This window comes from Schistocerca gregaria, chromosome 4 (genome assembly GCF_023897955.1).
Source record: "Schistocerca gregaria isolate iqSchGreg1 chromosome 4, iqSchGreg1.2, whole genome shotgun sequence".
Taxonomy (NCBI): domain Eukaryota; kingdom Metazoa; phylum Arthropoda; class Insecta; order Orthoptera; family Acrididae; genus Schistocerca; species Schistocerca gregaria.
The window spans coordinates 512475973-512500290 of record NC_064923.1 but is presented as its reverse complement, the minus strand read 5'-3'; the positions used below and the strand labels follow the sequence as shown (position 1 = coordinate 512500290).

General features: G+C 46.3%; 1 protein-coding gene across 3 annotated transcripts in view; it reads right to left on the bottom strand.

Annotated features, from left to right (window-relative positions):
* LOC126266903 (UDP-glucosyltransferase 2-like) overlaps nucleotides 1–24318 on the bottom strand; it is a 157063-nt gene that overhangs the window by 8527 nt on the left and 124218 nt on the right. For all 3 annotated transcript variants that reach the window (XM_049971575.1, XM_049971577.1, XM_049971576.1), the window contains exons 3-4: nucleotides 19053–19275; nucleotides 18675–18894 (exon numbers count right to left, since the gene is read on the bottom strand). In XM_049971575.1, the coding sequence (XP_049827532.1) occupies nucleotides 18675–18894; nucleotides 19053–19275 (443 nt within the window). The remainder of the gene's footprint in view (nucleotides 1–18674; nucleotides 18895–19052; nucleotides 19276–24318) is intronic.

Here is a 24318-nt window from a genome sequence, read left to right as displayed (position 1 = left end):
GGGATTCTAGCCTCTATCAGTACACTGGGCACCGGACTTGTTCTGAAAGCTCCTGTCGCTAGGCAAATGCCACAGTGGTCCACTGCGTTGAGAAAATGCAATGCCGAGGGCGCTGCCGAACTGTAAACGAGACCCCCATTCTCAAGGCGCGATTGAACAAGGGCTCTGTAGAGCTACACCCCAGTTGGTGTTGCTCAGGCAGCGGAGAGCATCGAAGTGCTGCGCCAGCATGCCTGCTCAAGCTGACGAAGGTGACGTAGCCACTTCAATGAGGCGTCGAAACCCAGTCCTAAGTATCCTTAGGTCTCCACTACAGTGATTGGATCGTCATTAAGATAACGTTCTGGTTCTGGATGAATGGTGCGACGCAAGAAATGCATTACACTCGACTTTGTGGCTGAAAACTGGAAGCTGTGGGCAACTCCGACCTACCTACAGCTGCTGCTAGACTTAATAACCACTAAAAATAGAGATACACGCAATACGGAGCCCTGCGGAACTCCATTCTCCTGAATACGGGGGGAACTGAGGGAGGCACTGACTACGGAACGGAAAATACGGAGCAACAGGAAATTCTGGATAAAAATCTGGAGCGCGCCTCTGAGACCCCACTCATACAATGTGGCAAGGATATAATGTCGCCAGGTCGTGTCGTATGCTTTACGTAAGTCAAAAAAGTGACGAGATGTTGGCGTCTGGAAAAGCCTGTTCGGATGGCAGACTCAAGGGTCACAAGATTAACGGGGGTAGAGCGACCCTGGCGGAAGCCGCCCTGACATGAAATCAGTAGGCCGAGTGACTCCAGGACCCAACCCAACCACAGACACCATATGTTCCAGCTGCTTACAAAGAAAGTTGGTGCGGCTGATGGGCTGGTGGCTATCCGCAGCAAGCGGGTTTTGACCGGGTTTGAGCACCAGAATGATGGCATTCTCCTGCCATTGCGATTTAAAAACGCCATCACGCCAACTCCGGTTGAAGATGATGAGATGTCACTTGTAGTCAGACGAGAGATGTTTAATCATCTGACTGTGGATCCAATCTGGCCTAGGAGCTGTGTCAGGGTGATATACAAGGGCATTGAGGAGCTCCCACTCTGTAAATGGGGCGTTAAAGGGTTCACTGTGATGTGTAGTGAACGAGAGTACCTCCCTTTCCATCCACCATCTGAGGGTGCGAAAGGCTAGGGGGTAGTTCTCCGATGCATAGGCTCCAGCATAGCGCTGAGCAATGTGCAGGGCAATCGCGTTTGCATCGGTCAATAACACGCCATTGACGTTAATGTCAGGGACACCTGTTGGGGTCTGCTATTCAGAAAGACGTCTGATCTTCTTCCAGACTTGAGTAGGTGACATAGCGCCCAATGGTCGACATGTACCTCTCCTAACACTCCTTTTTCCGTCGTTTTATGAACTGTCGAACGCGGGCATGTAGCCACTTAGAGGCTATTAGGCGCTCTAGGGAAGAGTGCAGCTTATGTCGCTGTAGAGCTCGCCGACTTCCGGCGACCACCAACGGACATTCTGCCGCCAGGGTCACTCTCAATAACGAGTGATCGCGTTTTCCGCCGCAGAAATTATCGTAGTAGTGACCTGCTCCACGACAACATCGATGGCACCACATGGAGGAGATTAAACGGTGACAACAGACGTGAAGACTTCCCAGTCTGCCTTGTTTAAAGCCCAATTTGGTATGAGTCCGTGGGTGTGCCGCTGGAGGGGTGACAGGAAGATGGAGAAGTGGTCACCACCACAAAGGTCGTAATGTGCTCTCCAGTGGACAGATGAGAGAAGGCCAGGGCTCCAAACTGAGAAATCACTGGCCGAATATGTGCCATGTCCCGCACTGAAAAGTTTGGGGGCACCTGTACTAAAGAGGCAGATATCGAGCACAGCGCCACCCCACAAGGGGGTTATGGACATTAAAATCTCCCTAAAGTAGGAAAGGTTTATTGATTTGATCAGTCAGTGCAGTTCTTATAATATTCGTTATAGCCATGGAGGGCAGGGGTCTGTATTGCCAGGAACCAAGTTTCCTGGAGGGCAATGCAGAAAGCCTATGTAAACCTTAACAGCTACCATAGCTCAGCCAGCTGGTGCAAAAAACCACCGCAGTTCCACTGGAGGATGACATGATCGTAAGACTGGGAAGGCATGAAACATTCGGTGAGACAGTCTATGACTCAGGGCCACCTCCTGCTACCAGGCGAGTATGTATGTGATTGACATCCATTGTTTCTGTGGGCCCAGCGGGATCTAGGTACTCAGCGGACGCTAGCATCTCCACCTCATCCTCACACACAAATCTTGTATGTGGTGGTGGTGGTGTGTGTGTGTGTGTGTGTGTGTGTGTGTGTGTGTGTGTGTGTGTACCAGCGCAGTGCCTTGGTTCTTGGGGGTCATTTCTTTTTAGGTTTCTCTCGCTGCTCCTTAAGTTTGTCCAGTTGGGATGACTTCACTGATTCAGTCTCAGGAACTGAGGAGGACCGTGAAGCCCTATGACCAGCTACCAGTGGTTGCTTCAGCAGCTAGCAAAATGTCAGCTTTGCCACTGGTAGGAACATGGCTACGGAGGGACCCCAAGGGATCCCTTCCTGGCGAGAGGAGCCAAAGGACTTACACTTCTCTGGCTGAGAAGTGGGGGGTTGTTCCTGAAGTAGGTTGTACAGGAGCAACAGGGATGGAAGGGCCGCCGCCGCCGCTGCCGCCCCATCAAGCCGGCAGGTTGAGTGACAGCTCTGAGAGCAAACTGTATGCAGCAGAAAAGAAGATGGTAGAACCGTTGTCTTAGTGGCGGAGTAGGTTGACGTCATATGCCATATGCACAGGATGTAGCCTCTCATTTTCTCTTCACCTCAGTGTAGGTCAGTTGGTCCAGGGTCTTTTATTCTATTATTTTTCTTTCTTGCTGCAGAATCCTGCAGTCTGGCTAGCAAGCTGAATAGTGCTCTTCGCAGTTGACAGATGGGAGGTAGGGCATAGGGAGTATTTGGGATCTGAAGGATGTTCACAATCCCAACAGGTGATGTTTAAAGTACAGCGCGAAAACACACGGCCGAACTTCCAGCACTTAAATTGCCACATCGTGGGAGGGATATATGGATTTACGTCATAGCAGTAGACCACCACCTTGATCTTCTCGGGTAACGTGTTACCCTCTAAGGTCAAGATGAAGGCTCCGGTGGCAACCTGATTATCCCTTGTAGCCCGGTCGACGCGCAGGTCGAAATGGACCCCCCGACGCTCTAAGTTGGTGCGCAGCTCATTGTCAGATTGAAAACTAAAGTCCCTGTGAAATATAATACCCTGAACCATATTAAGCTCTTATGGGGCGTGATGGCAACAGAAACATCTCCCAGCTTGTCACAGTTGAGTCGTGCCTGTGACTGGTCAGAGGATGCTGTTTTGATCAAGACTGACCCTGACCGCATTTTGGACAAGCCCTCTACCTCCCCAAACTTGCCCTCTAAATGCTCCACAAAAAATGAGGTTTCATTGACAAGAAAGATTGCCTATCAACTCTCTTACACACGAGGTACCGGGGTGAATAAGCTTTGCTACCATCCTTGGCCAGGCACTACTCCTATGGTGTGACCAGGGAGAGGGGAACGATTTGGGGGTCTTATTTCTTATCACTGATGTTAGACCTTGACCACTTAGAGACTGCTGGTGTTTGACCACCAGCAAGAGATGACATACTACGCCTTCTGGCCTGTCATCCACCCTGGTGCCACCCACTCCAACCTGTGGCCCTCCCACAGGCGGTACCCAGCGACAGCAAAGGCTATCTGGCAGGATGGCCACTGCGAGTCCCAATGCCTGAGACTGGTGGGCATCTACTTCTTGTCATACATGTGGAGTTAACGGTGCAGGCATCAGCAGAGTGATCCCTGTGTGGTCAGTGGGCTACAACCAACAGGGTACATGGCAGCCCCACCAAAATGGTCTGGCTATCGTGCCTGGATATCAGGCGCAAACGGGCTAAGTAGTCCATTATCGTCGACAGCGCAGAAAGCGATACTGCACAGAGGCTGGAGGAAAACGCGCCCAGGAGGGTGACCTCGCCCAACAGCTGGAGAATGAGCGGAAGTGCAGATCCACGTCGACTAAGGATGCGTGAGGTCCGAGCGCATGATAGACATGATGCACCATGTAAGGCTCCCTTCCCCAATTGGCTCCCTCTTCGGGAAAATGTGGAAAAATGCAGGCCAAACCCTACAGGGGACCATCGCATAAAAGCCGAAATATGCGAGACTCCTTTTAGTCGCCTCTTACGACAGGCAGGAATACCTTGGACCTATTGTAACCCGCGGTAGGGGGGGGGGGGGGGGGGTACAAACCGCGTGGCACTGTGTTCCCGGACCGCGTATCATGGCCCTATCTGATTCCATTGCACGACTTCTACAGGCTGTTTCAGCATGTGGTAGCTTCAAATCGCACTGAATTCTCACAGTGAAAGAGCACGTGCAGTTCTTAAATGTAGTTATTGATGTTTATGTCCCTAATCTGAGAAAAATTGCACAGAAATACGGTTTTTCTTGGTGTTCCAATTTTCACGAAAAGTAGTGTAAGCGAATCAAACGAGTTTGCGCTCGTGATGTGATGCATACAGTTTTAAGACAGTCGACCGCTTTAAATACTTGATGTGGGAATATATTTGTTTCATATATTCAAACGCCTTTTTCGTGTTGCTATATAGTATTTATTTTCCAGACTGGTTTCACCTTTATTATAAAAGACGTCTTCAGTGGAATTTTGTAGTCACTAACTTGTCCTGCCAAAATCTGTGTGTCATCTGTTAATAGGTTAGCAGGCACACTGTTTCCACTTTGTGTGTGAATTTTCAGAAATGTCCTCCGATAACATCCGCAAGTAGATCTCCAGCTGCATAAGAAGTAGAATCGGCCTGAAGCAGCAGAGGTTGTTTTTGTTTGCGCAGAGTCGCTAATTATTGTTTACTCAAGAGCTTCTATCAAGAAGCTTCTATCAAGAAGGTATTATCTGCGTGCTTGTCTGGATTGCGTAATGTAATTACTTTTTCTAAGTGCTTGTGTATTTTTTTCGTACATTAGCTGTTGTGTGAACTGGCTTTTCAGTGAAAACTGTTTATACGTATTTTCAGTAATCTAATTTTGCTTAAGACCTTGCGGATTTTCCGGCCTTAATGTAGAATCAGAATACTGTAGAACAAATTTTAATGCTGCTTTTCTATTTTTCTCCTTTATACTTTGTGTGCTAGCCAACTTCAGTAGCGATAGAGTCATGTAATTTTATTCTTACCTAGGTCTGTTTGCTTTTTTCCTTCTTCCGTTAGACCTGACTGCTTCGTATTTTTTATTCAAATTTTATGCAGATCTTTTCACAGTACGAAATGGACAGGGAATGTGCTTGCTGTGTGCGGACAAAAGGAAAATTGGTCACTGTCCACATACAGCTGGAAGCTGCACTGACCGCGGTCGACAGGCTCCAAGATACTGCTCGAAGCTGCAGCGACAATGGGGATCCAACGGCGGAGCTTGCGACATATTTGGTGCCGCTGGAATCCTAGGGGAACCCCGTTGTCACTGTCTTACGAAAGGCAGCTTTTGACAAGTCTGTCTTCACCTGAGAGTGACTAGCGGACATTGCTGGATGCAGTCCTGTGGAACGGCTTGCCCTGCCATTTCCACCTGGCGCCTCAGTTGGACCAGCGTTCGTGCAGACCGCGTGAGACGACGCTTCACCCAGTCCCAAACATGCTCAATGGGGGACAGATGCGGAGATCTTGCTGGCCAGGGTAGTTGACTTACACCTTCTAGAGCACCTTGGGTGGCACGGGATACATGCGGACGTGCATTGTCCTGTTGGAACATCAAGTTCCCTTGCCGGTCTAGGAATGGTAGAACGATGGGTTCGATGACGGTTTGGACGTACCGTGCACTATTCAGTGTCCCCTCGACCATCACCAGAGGTGTACGGCCAGTGTAGGAGATCGCTCCCCACACCATGATGCCGGGTGTTGGCCCTGTGTGCCTCGGTCGTATGCAGTCCTGATTGTGGCGCTCACCTGCACGGCGCCAAACACGCATACGACCATCATTGGCACCAAGGCAGAAGCGACTCTCATCGCTGAAGACGACACGTCTCCATTCGTCCCTCCATTCACGCCTGTCGCGACACCACTGGAGGCGGGCTGCACGATGTTGGGGCGTGAGCGGAAGACGGCCTAACGGTGTGCGGGACCGTAGCCCAGCTTCATGGAGACGGTTGCGAATGGTCCTCGCCGATACCCCAGGAGTAACAGTGTCCCTAATTTGCTGGGAAGTGGCGGTGCGGTCCCCTACGGCACTGCGTAGGATCCTACGGTCTTGGCGTGCATCCGTGCGTCGCTGCGGTCCGGTCCCAGGTCGACGGGCACGTGCACCTTCCGCCGACCACTGGCGACAACATCGATGTACTGTGGAGACCTCACGCCCCACGTGTTGAGCAATTCGGCGGTACGTCCACCCGGTCTCCCGCATGCCCACTATAAGCCCTCGCTCAAAGCCCGTCAACTGCACATACGGCATGCTACCAGTGTTGAAGACTGCGATGGAGCTCCGTATGCCACGGCAAACTGGCTGACACTGACGGCGGCGGTGCACAAATGCTGCGCAGCTAGCGCCATTCGACGGCCAACACCGCGGTTCCTGGTGTGTCCGCTGTGCCGTGCGTGTGATCATTGCTTGTACAGCCCTCTCGCAGTGTCCGGAGCAAGTATGGTGGGTCTGACACACCGGTGTCAATGTGTTCTTTTTTCCATTTCCAGGAGTGTACTATATCTTCTGCATGCGACGTCCGTATGTATACCTGAACTATTATTGATGTCTGCGTTACTTACACACTGACGTGCCTTCCTATTCAATAACGAATCCTACTACCCTGATTATATTTTCTGCTGCTGCTGCTGTGTTTCCCTATATTCGTCCGACCAGAAATCCCTATCTTCTTTCGAGTCGCTTCACTGAGCCCCCATTATAGCTGGATTGAGCCTCTGCGTTTCCCTTTTCACATTTAATAGCTTCCCTACCAAGTTCAGACATGTCACAATATTTTCAGGCTTTCATATTATTTTCCTGCTATTGGATATTCCACCTTTCTCATGATTTTCTCTTTGACCGTCCCTTTCTGGAATGGGTCTAACCTGGAATCTATTGCCACTGCTGAGACTATTATAACACTATTTACAGGCCATGTTCTGTGGATACACTTTGTATGTCTTTAATGCAGTGGTTTCTGTTGCCTTCAGCATTCTCACGCCATTGATCATTACTGATTCTCCCGCCCTTTTTGGTACAATCTTTTTAAATGGGCGTTTTCTGTTCTACATGAACAATCTCCAGATCTGATAGTATCGTCCAACTTACTAAGATTTACAAGCTATGTCACATGATATCTTTTTTAATCTAGTCGGATAATGATCTGATATTTAGAGTAACGAACAGAAGCGCAGTAGCAATGCGGATTTTCAGTTCTGGAATTTTTTCGGCAAAGGAGGTACACACAAAACCACAAGGTCTTTCACATAAATCTCTAAGAATAAATCCATGACATGAGGTCCTGAGATCCATATGGCGAAGAACTGAACACAGCATATATTTTCAGCCCTGGAGCATCCTCGTGTTCAGCACGACTGGCTTCAGATACACTGGCATTTGCTCGACAGTTGGATTTTTGAACTTAAGTTTCTCGTCAGTGTCTATCGACGTATCGCTGTGCATTGCATAGTTATCGCCGTTCGTAATAGTTGTACTAATTCTGAGTTTTCCGATAGAAGGCGAAACGTTTGGAACCTAGATAAATATGATGCTGCGAGACCAAGGAGTTTGAATTTGTAAAGCGAATAGTTTTTGAGTGTTAAGTAAAAACAGAATGAATGTAAAATAGACGCCTGTCTAATAGCAACTAACAGAACAGTTCACACTTTCATCAATATTTTAAGGAAAATGTCATTTAGCAGAAACTTCAAAATTACCAGTGATGTTGCACGGAAATGAAACTAATATATAGAAAGATGAAAAACTATTCATACGTCAAGGAAAATATTTAGTAAAGTTATTGGACGTGTAATATATGGAAACAACATGAAGTGAAAAGTAAGGAAAATTATTTGCGGGAACGGTACGCAGACTAACATCGCGGAAGTACTATAGAGAAAGTTTACATGCTTTGATAGGAAAGGAAACATGCCTGGAAACAAATTACCTACAACAGCATCCCCTCTAACCACAATAGGAACTACAGGAACCGGAAACCCTAACAGCAAGTGGAGAGATTGCATCTAGCATGTCACAGATTGGCCGTAGACTCCGAATGGACAATCAACGCATTCAACAAGAAATGGCGATGGTCGAAGAGAGCAGGAGTATGGTCGATAATGCCCTCATTACATATTAAGTGACATAGGAAACAAGCTGTGAATGAGGGAGCCTTAGTAGTCTGTTTAACACTTTATAAACAAGGGCGTAAACACAATCAGGACACTTAACATTCGTAAAGCGCGCCATACGCGCAATAAGGAACCTGACTAAGTCATCGTGGAATTAACGAATGCTTGCTGTAAAGTAATTCCTACAGGTAAAATGCTATAGCTGAAAATGAAAATTAAGGTGCGTTCTATTACACATTCAGTCCCAACTTTCCAGTCAAGAAAGAAGTAAAGAGTGGAAGTGGAGCAGTTTCAGTGCCGGATGTCATATTTGTCAGGAGAATAAAACACAGTATCTTATTTTGGTACAGAACTTATTCGTATCCAAAAATTTGAGAAAGTATTCTGATACCACAGAATTATGTTGACCAGTTCATCAAAGCAAAAAAGGCAAGAAGTAATTTATTAATAATGTTGTATGTGCCATGTCAGGAAACTGAATGATTCTCAGTGCAAATAAGGAAGTTTTTGATTGAAGTGCCATGAATACATAGGCGCTACTTTTGTTGTGAAAGAGTACAGAAATACGGCAATAATATTTTAAAGGGTAAAACTAAACAACAGAAACTATCATGCTTTAATTTTTGTTACAAGATGATAACACTGAATTTAGAGAAAAATCTCACAGCGTTGACTGTTTCTTCGTCAGCTTCAGCCTTGGGCTCAGTTGTTGCTAAGTTTGCAGAACTCCACGTGCTGTTAAGGATGAAACTGCATAATCAACAGCAGGTCTTCCTGTTTTGCAACTGATCAACACGGTTGGTCTTTCAGATTAAGTGCAGTATGGTGAGCATCTGCCATTCTGTTTCCTCTTGTGACTGACATTTTTTCCATTATTGTACTACAGATTTTCATGCAGTTATTTGAGACATGGATGAATATGAGACACTTTGATCATACTGCATTTGGAGATCTTACAAGCCTGCGTTGACAATTTTCCAGCAGCATCTTTAAAACAAAGGATCTCAGGTGCATGCATTGGCATTACATGGAATAGATCCAAAGCTTTAGCTGTCTCAACATTTTTGTGGAAACCTTGTGGAATAAAGACCTTACTTACCTTTCTTCATTTTTCTGTAGTTACAAGAATCCGTCGCAGCTCAAAAACTGTACCCACTCATCAAAAGTTTTGTATTCTCTTCAAACCATCCCGGACTAAATACAGGAGACGTCGACGAGTGGCACTTTGAACGCCACTGGGAACCACTCCTTGGCACGAGGACGAAGTGCCATCTAGCACTGAATGTTTGAAACATTTTCTCCACGATTTGACACTAAGTCCAGGAACACTTAACAGGGTATCGAGAACGCAACAGCACCGAAAACGCATTTCGTGAAAAAAATTGACACTTAGAACGTTTTCCATTTCCAGTCTTCAACTGATTTCCAAAAAAATTCCAGTCTTACGGAGACTAAGGTAGTCTACTACCACGTGCCTTACCGATTTCCCGCACAAATCTTTTTAAAAAAATAGTTTACATAGTCCATTTGGAGCTAAACAACAAGTATGAATTGCCGTAAGTACCACATCAGGAGTGAGTGAAGTGATTGGAGAACGATGTCTTGTTGAGGAATTTTACGTTATAATGTTAAGTTGTGTAACATGTTATTCTGCTGTACTTGTTATAAATATGACAATCCTGCCATCGCTGTACCATTTTTTGCATCCTGCCTACTCTACACTGCGGACGTGCCACTAGCGAGATAGACGGACATAGCCGCACTGCTGTCTCTCACTGCTACAAAATTTATTCGTTGTCTGTATATACTCAATATGAAACTTGACAATAACGGTAACTTGTGTGTCCTTGGAGTCGTTGCAGATCAAAATATTTATCACAACGATAACCACCATTCCTGCTTATAACTTATTGTTTACAACGCAAAGTTCCCTGATCTTTTTCGAGAGACTCCTACAGCTGATGCTAGGCCGTTAATGGCCACTAAAATTGGAGAGGCACTCAATACCGAGCCCTGTGGAACGCCATTCTCCTGAATACAGAGGGAAATATGGGAGGCACCAGCTTGAACACGGAAAGTAGAGCGACAGGAAATTTTGGATAAAAATCAGGAGCGGGCCCTGGAGACTCCACTCACACAATGTGGCAAGGATATGACATCAGGTCGTGTCGTAAGCTTTTCGTAAATCAAAAAAAGACGACAACCAGGTGTTGGCGTCTGGAAAAGGCTGTTCGGATGGCAGACTCGAGGGGGACAAGATTATCAGTGATAGAGCGACCCTGGTGGAAGCCGCCTTGACATGGATCCAGTAAGCCACGTGACTCCAGGACCAAACCCAACCGCAGACACACAATACGTTCCAGCATCTTACAGAGAACGTTGATGCGGTTGATGGGCCGGTAGCTACCCACATCAAGCGGGTTTTAGCACTGGAATGATGGTGCTCTCCCGCCATTGCGCCATCTCATCAGATCCGGTTGTAGATATCGCTTGTAGTCAGACGAGAGATGTTTAATCATGGGACTGGATCCAATCCGGCCCAGGAGCTGTGTCGGGGCGATGTGCAGCGCCGCTAAGCCGCTGCCAGTCTGTAAATGGGGCGTTATAGGGTTCACTGTGGCGTGTAGTGAACGAGAGGACTTTCCATTCGACATTTGAGGGTGCGAAACGCTGGTGGGTTGTGCTCCGACTCAGAAGTGCGAGCATAGTGCTCAGCAAAGTGCTTGGCCGTCGCGTTTGCATCGGTAGATAACACTCCATTGACGTTATCGTCAGGGATACCTTCTGCGGTCTGGCACCCACAAAGATGTCTGATCTTCGTCCAGACTTGGGAAGGTGACATGGCACCCAATGGTCGACACATGCCTCCCCCTTCCATTCCTGTTACCGTCGTTTTATAAGCTGGCGAACGCGGGCACGGAGCCTCTTAAAAGTCTATTAGGTGCTATAGGGAAGGGTGTCACTTACGTTATTGTAGAGCTCGCCGACATTCTTCATTTGCCTCAGCGTCTTCCAGCGACCACCAAGGGACTGTCTTTCGACGGCGACAACTGAGAGAACGAGGGATGAGCTGTTCGCTGCAGAAATTATCTTAGTGACCTGCTCAATCACAACATCGATGTCACCACGTGGGGGAGATTCAACGGTGACAGCAGAGGTGAAAGCTTCCCAGTCTGTCTTGTTTGAAGCGCATCTGGGTGGGCGTCTGTGGGCATGCCGCTGTGGGAGTGACAGGAAGATGGGGAAGTTGTCACTACCACACAGGTCGTCATGTGCTCTTCAGTGGATAGATAGGAAAAATCCCGGGCTGCAAATTAATAAATCAGTTGGCGAGTAACTACCATGAGCCCCACTGAAATGTGTGGCGGTCCCAGTATTTAAGAGGCGGAGGTAGAGTTGGGACGGTAAATTTTCGACATCTCTGCAAGGCCAGTATTCATGCTGCTATCCCACAAGGGGTTATGGGCGTTGAAATCTCCCAAAAGTAGGAAAGGTTTATGGAGTTGATCAGTCAGTGCAGCCAATAAATTCAAGGGTACCGCATCATCTGGAGGGAGATATACATTGTAGGCAGTTCTTTCCTTTGTCATCTGTATCCTGACAACCACAGCTTCAAGAGGAGTTTGAAGGGGCACGCGTTTACTACATACCGAATTCAGGGCATAAACGCAAACTCTACCTGACACTATTATATTCGCTACAATTCTCGTAATATGCCTGCAGCCACGAAGGTCAGGGGGTCCACATTGTTGGGAACCAGGTTTCCTGGACGGCAATGCAGAAAGCAGGTGTAGAGCTTAACCGTTGCCGTAGCTCAGCCAGGCGGTGGAAAAAATCGCCGAAATTCCACTTGAGGATGTCGTGATCGTGAGACTGCGAAGGTATGAAAAACTCCATGAGGCAGTCTACACCTCAGGGTCACCTGCTGCCACCGACTTATTTTCTGAACATGCTATATCCATTGTGTCTGAGGGTCTGGTGCGATCTAGGTCTTCAGCAGGCACCAGAATCTTCACCTCACCCTTAGAAACAGAGCTTGTAAGTAGTGGTGGTGGTGTGGGTGCCACCACAATTCCCTTGGTCTTGGGGAGGGTCTTCTTTCTGGATTTCTCTCGTTGATCTTTGGGTTTCTCTGGATAGGAGGGCTACACCGATTCATTCACTGAGATTGAAGATGATTATGAAGCCCTGTTTTTGGCACTTCAGGCACTCCCAGGTGTCATCTTTCCCACTAGTAGAAACATGGGAAGGGAGTGACCCAAGGGACCCCTTCCTAGCGAGAAGTTCCAAAGACGACTCACACTTCTCCAGCTGAGAAGTGGGGAGTGGTGTCCCTGATGGTTTGGGGGGTGGAAGACAGTGCTCCTGAGGTAAGTGATGCGGGAGCAAAAGGGAGGGAAGTGCCCCCACCATCAAGTGGGCAAGTGCAGTCTTCTGGCTCTGAGAGCCAACTGGAACTTGCAGAACTGATGGGCTACAACTGTTTTCGTAGCGGCAGCATAAGATGTGGTCATAGCCACAAGACGTAGGCGCTCAAACTTCCTCTTGGCCTCAGTGTAGGTCAGTCGGTCTAGGGTCTTGTATTCCACGATTTTCCTTTCTCTCTGTAAAATTTTGCAGTTTGGTGAGCAAGGGGAATGATGCTCTGTGCAGTTGACACAGGTGGGAAGCGGGGTACAGGGAGTATTGGGATGGGATGGATGTCCGCAATCTCTACATGAGATGCTGGAAGTAAAGTGGGAAGACATGTGGCCACACTTCCAACAATTTAAGCATCGAATTGAGAGAGGGATGTAAGTCTTGACATCACAGCAGTAGACCATCACTTCGATCTTCTCGGGTAATGTGTCACCCTCTAAGGCCAAGATGAAGGCACTGGTGGCAACCTGATTATCCCTTTGTGCCCGATGGACGCGCAGGACGAAATTAACTCCTTGCCACTAAGCTGGCGCACAGCTCTTCTTCAGACTGCAAAAGAAGGGTCCTGTGGAATATAATACCTTGAACCATACTTAAGGCGTGATGGTAACGGAAACATTCCCCAGCTTGTCAGAAGCGAGTAATGACCTTGACTGTGCCAGAGGATGCCGTTTCTATGAAGATTCACCCTGACCACATTTTGGCCAGTCCTCCACCTCCCCAAACTCGTCCTCTGAATAATGCTTCACAAAAAAACTGAGGCTTCATCGAGACAAAGGAGTCCTTAACAGCTCTCATACATACAAGGTACCAGGGTGAATAAGGTTCACTGCCATCTTTAGCCTGGTGTATCTCCCATGGTGTGACCAGGGAGGGGAATGATTTAGGATCATACTTCCTTGCAATGTACTGAGACTTGGAACGCTTAGAGACTGCTGGCGTTTTATCACCAGCAAGTGATGTGGTACGCTTCATGACGTGTCATCCGCCCAGATGCCACCCTCTCAGATCAGGGCCCTTCCCCACGGGCGCCACCCAGCCACAGTAAAAGCCACCTGGCAGGATGGCCATTGCCGCGAGTCCCAATGCCCCAGTCTGATGGGCATCTGGTCCTTCGGATATGTTAGGAGTTAATGGTGCCGACATCAGCAGAGTGATGCCTGTCTGGTCAGGGGACTACAACCAACAGGGTACATGGCGGCTCCGCCACAACGTCGACAGCGCAGAAAGCGATACTGCACAGCGGTTGCAGGAAAACGTAACTCGGCAAACAGCTGGAGAATGAGCGGAAGTGCAGATTCCAAGTCGACGAAGGACGCGAGAGGTCTCAGCGCGTGATTGACACGATGCACCATGTAAGGAGCTCTTCCCCAGTTGCTTGCTCTTCGGAAAAATTTGGAAAAATGGAGGCCACTCCCGACAGGAGACTCCTTTTAGTCGCCTTTTACAAGAGGAAGGAATACCTCGGGCCTATTCTAACCCACGGGCCAGCAGGGGTAGGGAGGGAGGGAGAACAGGAACATCCTGGTGTTAGTTCATTGCTAAGCGAGCAGACAAGGAGATGGAAGTCATCAGGAAGCGTATCGCTGGAAAATCTGAAGCATAGACTTTGAAAATAATTGCACGTTACGCATCAAAAAAAGTGTAAACAACGTCAAGGAGCCGATAGTCTGCTTAACGTCTACCTGAAGACTCAGAGAAAAAAGTATCGTTAACGTTCATAACATATGAGCTGAGAAGATAAAATCTGATCTTTCACTTTAGCAGGTAGTGGGGTGAGTCGCTCTTTTACTATTTCGAGTACTTATCGTTACATAGGAAGCCGACGATTTTGGAATAGTAAGGACAGTATCTCATTTATCATGAATCAGCGTATTTTTACATTTGTATGTATCAGTTCATAATCAGCACTTATCTGGTATTTGGTGTCTATAGCTAGGCAGAGGTAGAGGTAGACGCTTATGCGAAGCAGAGGAAGGGAGACGGAAGGGGGGCATATACAGCACTCCCAACTACCAGTATCATGTTTAAGGCACTGAGCTTATTAGTAACTAATGGAGTTAAGAATTTATATCTTCATCTGCATATGAATAGCATATTCGCACGGTGTCACCACTTACATGGGGACCACAGGGCAATTCTTTTATTTTTTTAATTTATGGAACGTGAAGTTAGTAACTCAAATATACCTATCCCAAAGCAATTCAATTCCACTCTTAAAAACACTCGACAAAATCGACTTTGAAAATTCACCGACAAGCATCGTGGCGATATGGTAGCTTTCCAGACGCGTGGGGGGGGGGGGGGGAGGGGCTCTGGGTTTTCTATGAGCATTTACATGAAGCATAAAAATAAGTACTAAACGATAGACAAAAATTTTATTTGTAATTTTTTTTTAATTTTACCATCTTGATTAACATTTTTTATAAAAAATCGGTAATTAAGAACTTTTGTTCGCAAAGAAAACTTGATATTTGTGTGCAGTATGTAATTAGAAATACGAACACTTCTATTTTTCAAGTGCGTGTGAATTAGCACGTATTTGATGAATTTTATATTTAAATGACTTAGGTAGTCGAACTAAACGGAAAAAACGAAAACAATGACCGAAAGAAGACTGGCTAGCGATCACGCACCCTGCGCTTTATTCATTCTACCATTCACGGAAATGTTCGTAGAACATGTGACTTTATTTAAAATATGATTCCACCTGGAATCAAACCCAGGCCACTTACACAACCAGCAAGCACTCAGCAAGGTACAACACTACTCGCCGAAAACATTGTACCTTGTTTTAGCTTATTAAACATAGATGGGAAACTTCGAAGTCGATTTTGTAGAGAATTTTTTAGAGTTGCATCAAACTGTTTTTAGGAATATCTGAATTCTGAATGTCACGTACCATAAACATAAAAAATTACAAAAAATACGAGTGCTGCGAGGTCCCCTTTTTAATCTATCAGACGTTGGATGTTTGGGTAATTTTAGCAACGTGCTTTAAAAATATGCGTCTGAACTCTTAACTGCGACCTGTTAATAGGATGCTTTTTGATGTACAGCCAATATGTTTATTAAAAGAAAAAACTGAACCAACAGCTCGACTGTACACTTGAAAGCACACCATTAGTCAGTCATGTGAGCTCACTATCACTAACTGACAACTGCTGTTCTGAAAAAATGAAATATTATTTACATTCATTCACTACAATTGTCGAAACAAAACCTTAGGCAAAAAGTAAAGAACCCAGAACTTAGTATACACTACGTACGAACAAAATAACTTCTAGTTGTGGTGCAAAGTAGCGGGGGCCAAACAAGTCTAAGAAGTAGTCCTTTCGCATTTTTATAGTTAATTTGCTTCAACCAATGTGGTACTTTTCCCAAAGCCGTAGCAGTTAAGATAGGTGCATACGTCCAGATGGGTTATCTATCGCAGCGTTTCGATTTCGCTGGAAGAAAGTTTCAGCATACTTTAACGTACAACCTTGCAACAGGTAGTGCGGATTCAGTAAGCCAAAGAAATGCACTGAATTTCTGAACAAGAAATAAAAAATGAGAGATGACGGAGTTGACCAAACAGATTAATTAGAAGTGGGAACCAAAAGGTAGAGATGTTGCTATTGGACCAAGCGCTCACGAATGATGAATAACAAACACAGATATTGCTTTGTATTTCTTAACACACACAAACCACTACCGTTTGACAAGAAAAAACGACAATTACGTACACATGTCATGTGGCTAGTTTATGGTTCCCTTGATAGGAATGTGTGTCAGAATTGATTGTTGAAGGAAATGAGAAAAGGCTAAGCTTTTATGAATCACTGCCAGGAAAGACTTGCCAGAATTCTCAAGTCTTTCAGCATTTAAGTGATCGTGTGTGGCGCGAATAGGCACACCAACAGATCATGTTCTCAGAATGGAAAGGTAGGATACGAGGTACTGGCGGAATTAGAGCTGTGAGGACGGGTCTGTCTGTCTGTCTGTATGTCTGTACGTCTCTGTCTGTCTGTATGTCTGTACGTCTCTGTCTGTCTGTATGTCTGTACGTCTCTGTCTGTCTGTATGTCTGTACGTCTCTGTCTGTCTGTATGTCTGTACGTCTCTGTCTGTCTGTATGTCTGTACGTCTCTGTCTGTCTGTATGTCTGTACGTCTCTGTCTGTCTGTATGTCTGTACGTCTCTGTCTGTCTGTATGTCTGTACGTCTCTGTCTGTCTGTATGTCTGTACGTCTCTGTCTGTCTGTATGTCTGTACGTCTCTGTCTGTCTGTATGTCTGTACGTCTCTGTCTGTCTGTATGTCTGTACGTCTCTGTCTGTCTGTATGTCTGTACGTCTCTGTCTGTCTGTATGTCTGTACGTCTCTGTCTGTCTGTATGTCTGTACGTCTCTGTCTGTCTGTATGTCTGTACGTCTCTGTCTGTCTGTATGTCTGTACGTCTCTGTCTGTCTGTATGTCTGTACGTCTCTGTCTGTCTGTATGTCTGTACGTCTCTGTCTGTCTGTATGTCTGTACGTCTCTGTCTGTATGACTGTACGTCTCTGTCTGTATGACTGTACGTCTCTGTCTGTATGACTGTACGTCTCTGTCTGTATGACTGTACGTCTCTGTCTGTATGACTGTACGTCTCTGTCTGTATGACTGTACGTCTCTGTCTGTATGACTGTACGTCTCTGTCTGTATGACTGTACGTCTCTGTCTGTATGACTGTACGTCTCTGTCTGTATGTCTGTACGTCTCTGTCTGTATGTCTGTACGTCTCTGTCTGTATGTCTGTACGTCTCTGTCTGTATGTCTGTACGTCTCTGTCTGTATGTCTGTACGTCTCTGTCTGTATGTCTGTACGTCTCTGTCTGTATGTCTGTACGTCTCTGTCTGTATGTCTGTACGTCTCTGTCTGTATGTCTGTACGTCTCTGTCTGTATGTCTGTACGTCTCTGTCTGTATGTCTGTACGTCTCTGTCTGTATGTCTGTATGTCTCTGTCTGTCTCAGTATAGCTTTGATCTAAAATATTTCTGACACTGCAGCTTGAATAGCTCTCAATAGGCAACTATGAGGGCTTATTTGTCAAGCGAAGTGTGTATTTACAACGAATTTCGGACTGATGCACTATTATTTATGAACAACGTGGACTACACTATTATTATAAATCCAAACAATTGTAAAAATGGACACTTTTCCACACCAAAGAGTGGTAAGTATGCCTTGCTATATTTTTAAAGTTTAATCTTTACAAGTTGGTGTGTGAAATTTAAGAAGTTAGAAGGAAAGTACCTAAAATATCCATAAATATCTAGATTCAGAGTACAAAATGGCTTTGAAATCCAGAGCTCCAGAGCTTTAGTCTTGCATTACCGGCCTGAGCACGCTTATATAAACAATTTATATTTTACTGTTATTACCCATTTTAACCACAAAATCGGTCTGGGCTGAGACCTAAAATTACTGTGACTCAGACATCAGAGTGAAGGTGGAAAACAGAACGTGCGTCACCAAAATTGAAGGAGATTTGACACACTAATATGTGGGAGTGAGGCCGTGATATTAACAGACTGCAGAAGAGAATAATCCACATTCTACATGGTAATGCGAACAATGAAGTTGCTGACGACGTAGCGTTGGAGGCGCCGATCCAATCTCTGGTCCCACAGTCATTTGTATCCGCAGAATTCCGACGTCTGTGGCAACTGGTAGATTTCCTGGCTAAGACAATGGTGGCTATATTCTAGAACACTGAGTTTCGTACATGTTTAACGCGCGAAGTTTATCGAGAAGACTTAATACATCAAATCCATCACGAAAAACTTAATGGCGCTGTAAGATAATTTTATGGTGTGATACTTACCCAGAGTCATTAAGCAGAGTGCGCAAGGATTCTAGCAGAGTGTTCTTCGTCATTTCTGGGAAGGGTAGAAGTATAGCAGCGCCTCTTCTGACAGCCATTTTAATATTATGAAACTGGTCGCCAAACAAAGGTATTCCCAACAATGGCACACCATTGTAGACTGCCTCGGTGGTTCCCATCAGTCCACCATGCGTAATGAACACTCGCATCTTAGGATGGCCTGTTAAGAACAACAAAATCAAGCAATATTTTAAGATGACATGTTAAAAAGGCAACGGTTTACTGTGATAGAAAACAGAAAAATCCAAAATCCGCACTCAAGCAAACTTCAGTGAAGACCTTCCAGATGTTCTCACCAAAGTTGAAGTGTTTACTTACTCAGTATTTCATACTGAGGCAGCCACTTGCGTACTAACAGGTTAGGGGGCTGCCCTGGAAGATTTTCAGCCTCCCATTTCCAAATAACGCGTTGGGGAAGCTCTGCAAACGCTTCTAGTATTGCACTTCGTTTCTCATCAGACAAATCCCGGGCCTGCAGTACAGACCCGAACGTGAAGAATATTACTCCGTGTTCTGCTTCGTCCATGAACTTTTGGATGTCCTGGTGTAAATTAAAATGCAAAAATAATGAGTATATTATTATATAGCGTATGGAGGGACAATTGTTGTTACATATGTTACAGATATAAAACAATGGTGTTAATGACAAACTGATGAACAGAGTACAAAAATACATTATGGTACACTATTCTACTGGTGGAACACTTGATAGATTTAATTTGCCAATGCATTCAGCAGGAACCAGCGTCCGTATCAGTACGTCCTTTGAATTACCTGAGTATGATGCGGGGAGGGAGGGATATATAACTCAGTAGCTGGAATACTTTTATGGTCTGGATTGTCTCATCACGAATGCATGATGGATGGGCGGACTTACTATTAGAACAGAGGAGGAGGAAATTAGTGTTTAACGCCCCGTCGACAACGAGGACATTAGAGACCAAAGTCATGTTCGGATTAAAAAAGGATGGGGAAGGAAATCGGCAGTGCGCTTTCAAAGGAACCATCCCGGCATTTGCCTGAAGCGATTTAGGGAAATCACGAAAAACCTAAATCAGTATGCCCGGACGCGGGTTTGAACCCTCGTCCTCCCGTATGCGAGCCCACTGAGCTAACCACTGCGCCACCTAGCTCGGTATATTAGAACAGAAAATCGTTGCATGATTCAGGAGTATAGCGATTTCTATTAGCGGCTTTCCACGTATGCTGAGACAAATCGAAGCCTCCAGTTTCAATGCAGGTGTTTCAGTGGGTTCTTACTCATTGTGATGCATCAGATCCTACAAGTTCTGCAGTGGCTTTTATTTAGTGGGTGTCTGGACTTAACTACCAGATGTAGCACTTTTCTTTATATACATGTAACAAATCTTCCTGCCTCCCCATTTCACCGGCGGGGGGGGGGGGGGGGAGGAATATATAACTCAGTAGTTGGTATAGTTATCAGACATCCTACAACCGTACGCATTGTGTTTGCTTTGTTTCGTGGCGCAAGAAGAACTAAGGTCATACGCCCCTATGTCGATACCTTAGAACACTAATATGAAAAAGGGGTTAAAAAGGACTTTACGTTGAGCCCAGTCGACGGGAGGAGAGAGACCTAAGGACAAGGATTTCCTCTCTGAGAAAGATCCACAAAATAAGCCGTAGAGACAACGTACGTACCGAAGTAAAGATTAAGTCTCCTTCGCCATATTGCCTCGACGGATAAAAAGGAAGACGCAGTTGACAGACCGCGCGTCGTTCGCAAAAAACAGCCGATAACTCAGACGTCAAACATACATTAGAACGTAAGTGGCTGGAGAAAAAAAAAGGAAGTCATTCTATCAGCAAATGGCGAACTGTCCAAGGTTATTGACAAAGAGCACAAAGTGGTGGGAGATAACTGCCTAAATGGTGATGACTAAAACGACAGTGCCCAACACTCAACCTAGCAAAAATGATCTCGCGTTGGTAGATCGGCCAAGCCGCTGGGAGACAATTCTCCGGAGCTCCCATAAAGGGAAGACCAGTGGTGTGGCCAAAGTGGCACCACCTGCTGACGGACGGCAACACGGAGATCATCGGAAGAAATGGAAAAACTAGCGGACCGAGATAGGACAATTGCGGCCTTGGCAGCAGCGTCAGCAGCCTCGGTTCTCGTCAGAACGAAGTGACTAGGAACCCACATAAACAACATAGTGGCTCCCTCAAGAATGAACAAGTGGAAGCTTTCTTGAACCCGTTGCGCTAAAGGATGGACTATGTTCAGGATACAGGCTCTGAAGGGCACTGGGAGAGTCAGAGCAGATGACAACTTGAAAGCATCAGTGGCCGGTTGTACTTTACGGCCTGATACAGGACAAGGAGCTCGGCTGTAAATACTGAGCAGTGTTGCGGAAGCCGATACCGAAAATCGTCGGGCCAATAACGAACACACATCGGACGCTACGATTAGTCCTACAGCCATCAGTGTACACTAAGGTACTATCACTAAGTTCTGTGTAAAGATAGAGAAACCTACAGTGACAGAATAGAGTAATTTCCTTAGAAAGCGAATTAAGTCCATGATGTGCAGGGACCGCTGCACGAAGCCAAGGTGGTGAAGTGTTCTCACCCAACGGGAAAGTGGCAGGTAGCGTAGAGTTAAGCTGCCGCAGCAATAGTCGAAAGAGAATTCCAGGAGGTAACAGAAGAGAGGCACACCCCATACTCGCGGTCAAAGGAGTCGCCGAAGGAGGACACACAGGCTCGGTGGGCGGGCATAGAAGGCAAACGGCATGGTTACTGCTGAGTAGAGCATCACGTCTGTATGGCAGTGGGTGTTCGGCAGCTTCTGCGTAGAGACTGAACTGAGCAAGTGTAAAATGCACCAGTGGCCAAACGGATTCCACGATGGTGGATAGTATTTAGACGGCGTAAGATGCGAGGACGTGCAGATGCATAAACGAAACACCAATTGTTTTATTTATAATGGACGAGGGACTGGTACAAACACTAGGAGGGTGGTCTGAACCGCTCCTTAGGAAGTACTGACAGTGGAAGAATCCAATTGCACAGCCAGAATTTCATGCAAACGGTTTTGTTAGTGGAGCGAAAGCCATTGTAGATGCTCCACGAGGAAAGACGACTGAGACATCGCTGAAGGCACCACTCAATGAGACAAGTCTGTGGAGAACTGCAGCAGATCGCAAAATCGTCGTCGAAGGAGGAGCCACAAATGCCTGGAGGGAGACATGTCATGTCATACGTTTAACGGCTACAGCAAAGAGGACGACGCTCAGGACACAGCCCTCAGGCACCCTGATTTCCTGAATAAAGATGCCCAACAAGGCAGAACCCACACAGACCTTGGAAACTTGGTCTTTTAAAAATTCGTAAAGGAACAGGGCATGTAGCCACGGAAGCCCCACGCGTAGATAGTACTGAGGATACCAGTCTTCCAGTAGGTATCTTAGGCATTCTCCAAATCGAAAAAGACAGCCACAGACTGGGATTTCCGCAGCCATCGGAGGCTGGCCCCCAATATGTAGAAGAGAATGGAACTTAAAAAATCTAGTACATGAAATCCAGCTAGCATTTTGCTATCCCGAAGAATGCAACGACATTGTGCACACAACCGGTGACAAATACAGGGAAAGAGGGGCAGGAGAAGGAGGCAGAAATGTAGGGTTGTCTCTTCTGCAGCTACTGAGTGCCAGCCTTAGATGACCGACTGCTGCATGGCGCAGTCTGGAAGCCCCTGTTCCATGATACCTGCAGAGGTATCAGCATTCTCGATGGGTCTGCCTGCACATTTCAGGGCAGAAAAACGATTGGCGGTGCGTGGTGGTGAAACGGAGGTCGGTCAGATGATGGTATCAGGGTGATACATTTGAAAATCTCCTACTCCGCAAAGGGGAAGATCATTTGTCTTTTTTCAATTTAATAGAGTCTTTAAAGTTTTCAGAGGAAGACTCAGATGTTTGTTCGCTGGAGGGGCGTAATATGTCTCCGCAGAAGTGTTCCTTCTGTCCTTTCTGGCCTGCCAGTTGTGTAACAGGCGAATTCGCCACAGGAGGCGAAGATGCGGTGGCTTGTTGCACAACTGGAGGAGGAGGAGGAGGAGGAGGAGGAGGAGGAGGAGATGCTACTGCGGCATTGGACGATTTTACAACCGTCTTACTGAATTTGACGTCCCAAGTCTGTGTCCTTCGTGGAGTGAGGTGTAGGAGGAACAGTACTGTTAAGTGCCAAATGATAAAAGACAGGACTTTCCAGTAGCCAGCAACTTTTAAGTGACAGGGTAAGGCACTTTTTACTTCACCCAGATATCCTGGACGGCTCGCTCATCTAAATACATGGGACATTCTCAGGCTGAGGCTACATGATCGCCATTGCAGTTGATACAGCGGGGAGAAGGAGACAGGTAATCACTCTCCTGAGCATCCCTACCACAAGTAACACATATGGCCGTGTTTCGACAGGACATTCGAATGTAGTTGTAATGTTGACACTGGTAGCAACGCTTTGGGTTTCGAATGTACGTTCAGACCATCGTAACTTCATAGCCTGCTTTGGTCTCTGATGAAAGCACTACTCTATCAAACGTCAGAAGAAGACTGCGTGTAGGCATTAAGATTGCCTCAACCTTTTTCATTACACGATGGACTGCAATGACGCCCTGATCAGAGGGTAAGTTTCGATTTTTCAAGTTGCAAGTAGTTTTTGGACTCGAGAATCACAATTTGTCTCCAAAAGCCAAGTGTCATTACGTGAACAAGAGCAGGATTTCACAGTGCTGGGAACTGCATCAATACCTTTCTGAATTATCAACGGATTTACACTGTAGCAAAGGGTTGACGTTTAGTACGTGATACCACGAGAAACAGAAGTTCAGCTGGGAATCTTTAGCCTCATTCCGTTTACGTTTAGTAGACAGATGGTGATTGGCTGACTGAAAGAAAATCCTCACTATTGCCAGCATCTCCCCCCCCCCCCTCAGAAGGGGTTTCACCTGCCTTAGATGACTGCTCAAACCTCAGTCACACCTACCAAACTACTGACAGAGGGAGCTATTAGCAATTTGTGAAGGTAACAGCTCAGGTAATCACCCTTCCCCGTGCCTGGCCTTTTTCAAGGGGTCCGTGCGAACCCTGTCTCTCGACCCAGGGCTGGGAATTAAACGTTACCAACTCATCTGTTACGCATGAGACGCATGGGCCGGCCTTCAGGAGCGCACAGGGAGGAACAAGAGACAAAGAGGAATTTTAAACGCCAAAGCAGGGGAGTGTAGGAGATGGAGAAGTAAGAAATAGTGGAGAGACTATTCTGATGTCCGTCTACTAAAACTTTAGGAAGCTTTGTCAAAAATATCCCAGATCCAGATGTGTTTCCAAGGTAGGGGAAAAATATAGCGGGGTGGGGGATTAGACAGGCAGCACTGAAGGGAAAATGTACTGCAAAGGCTAAGGCCTCGTGGTAGCCAAGCAGAAACTTAACCAAAGAGCTATGGGCCCCCTGGGTGGATGCATAGTGTTGATTGCGTGTCGAACTTGCTGGTATGGTTGTTCTTTAACCACGGATGACCATAATACTCTGTCTGCTACGCACTAATCTCAGTTCAGAG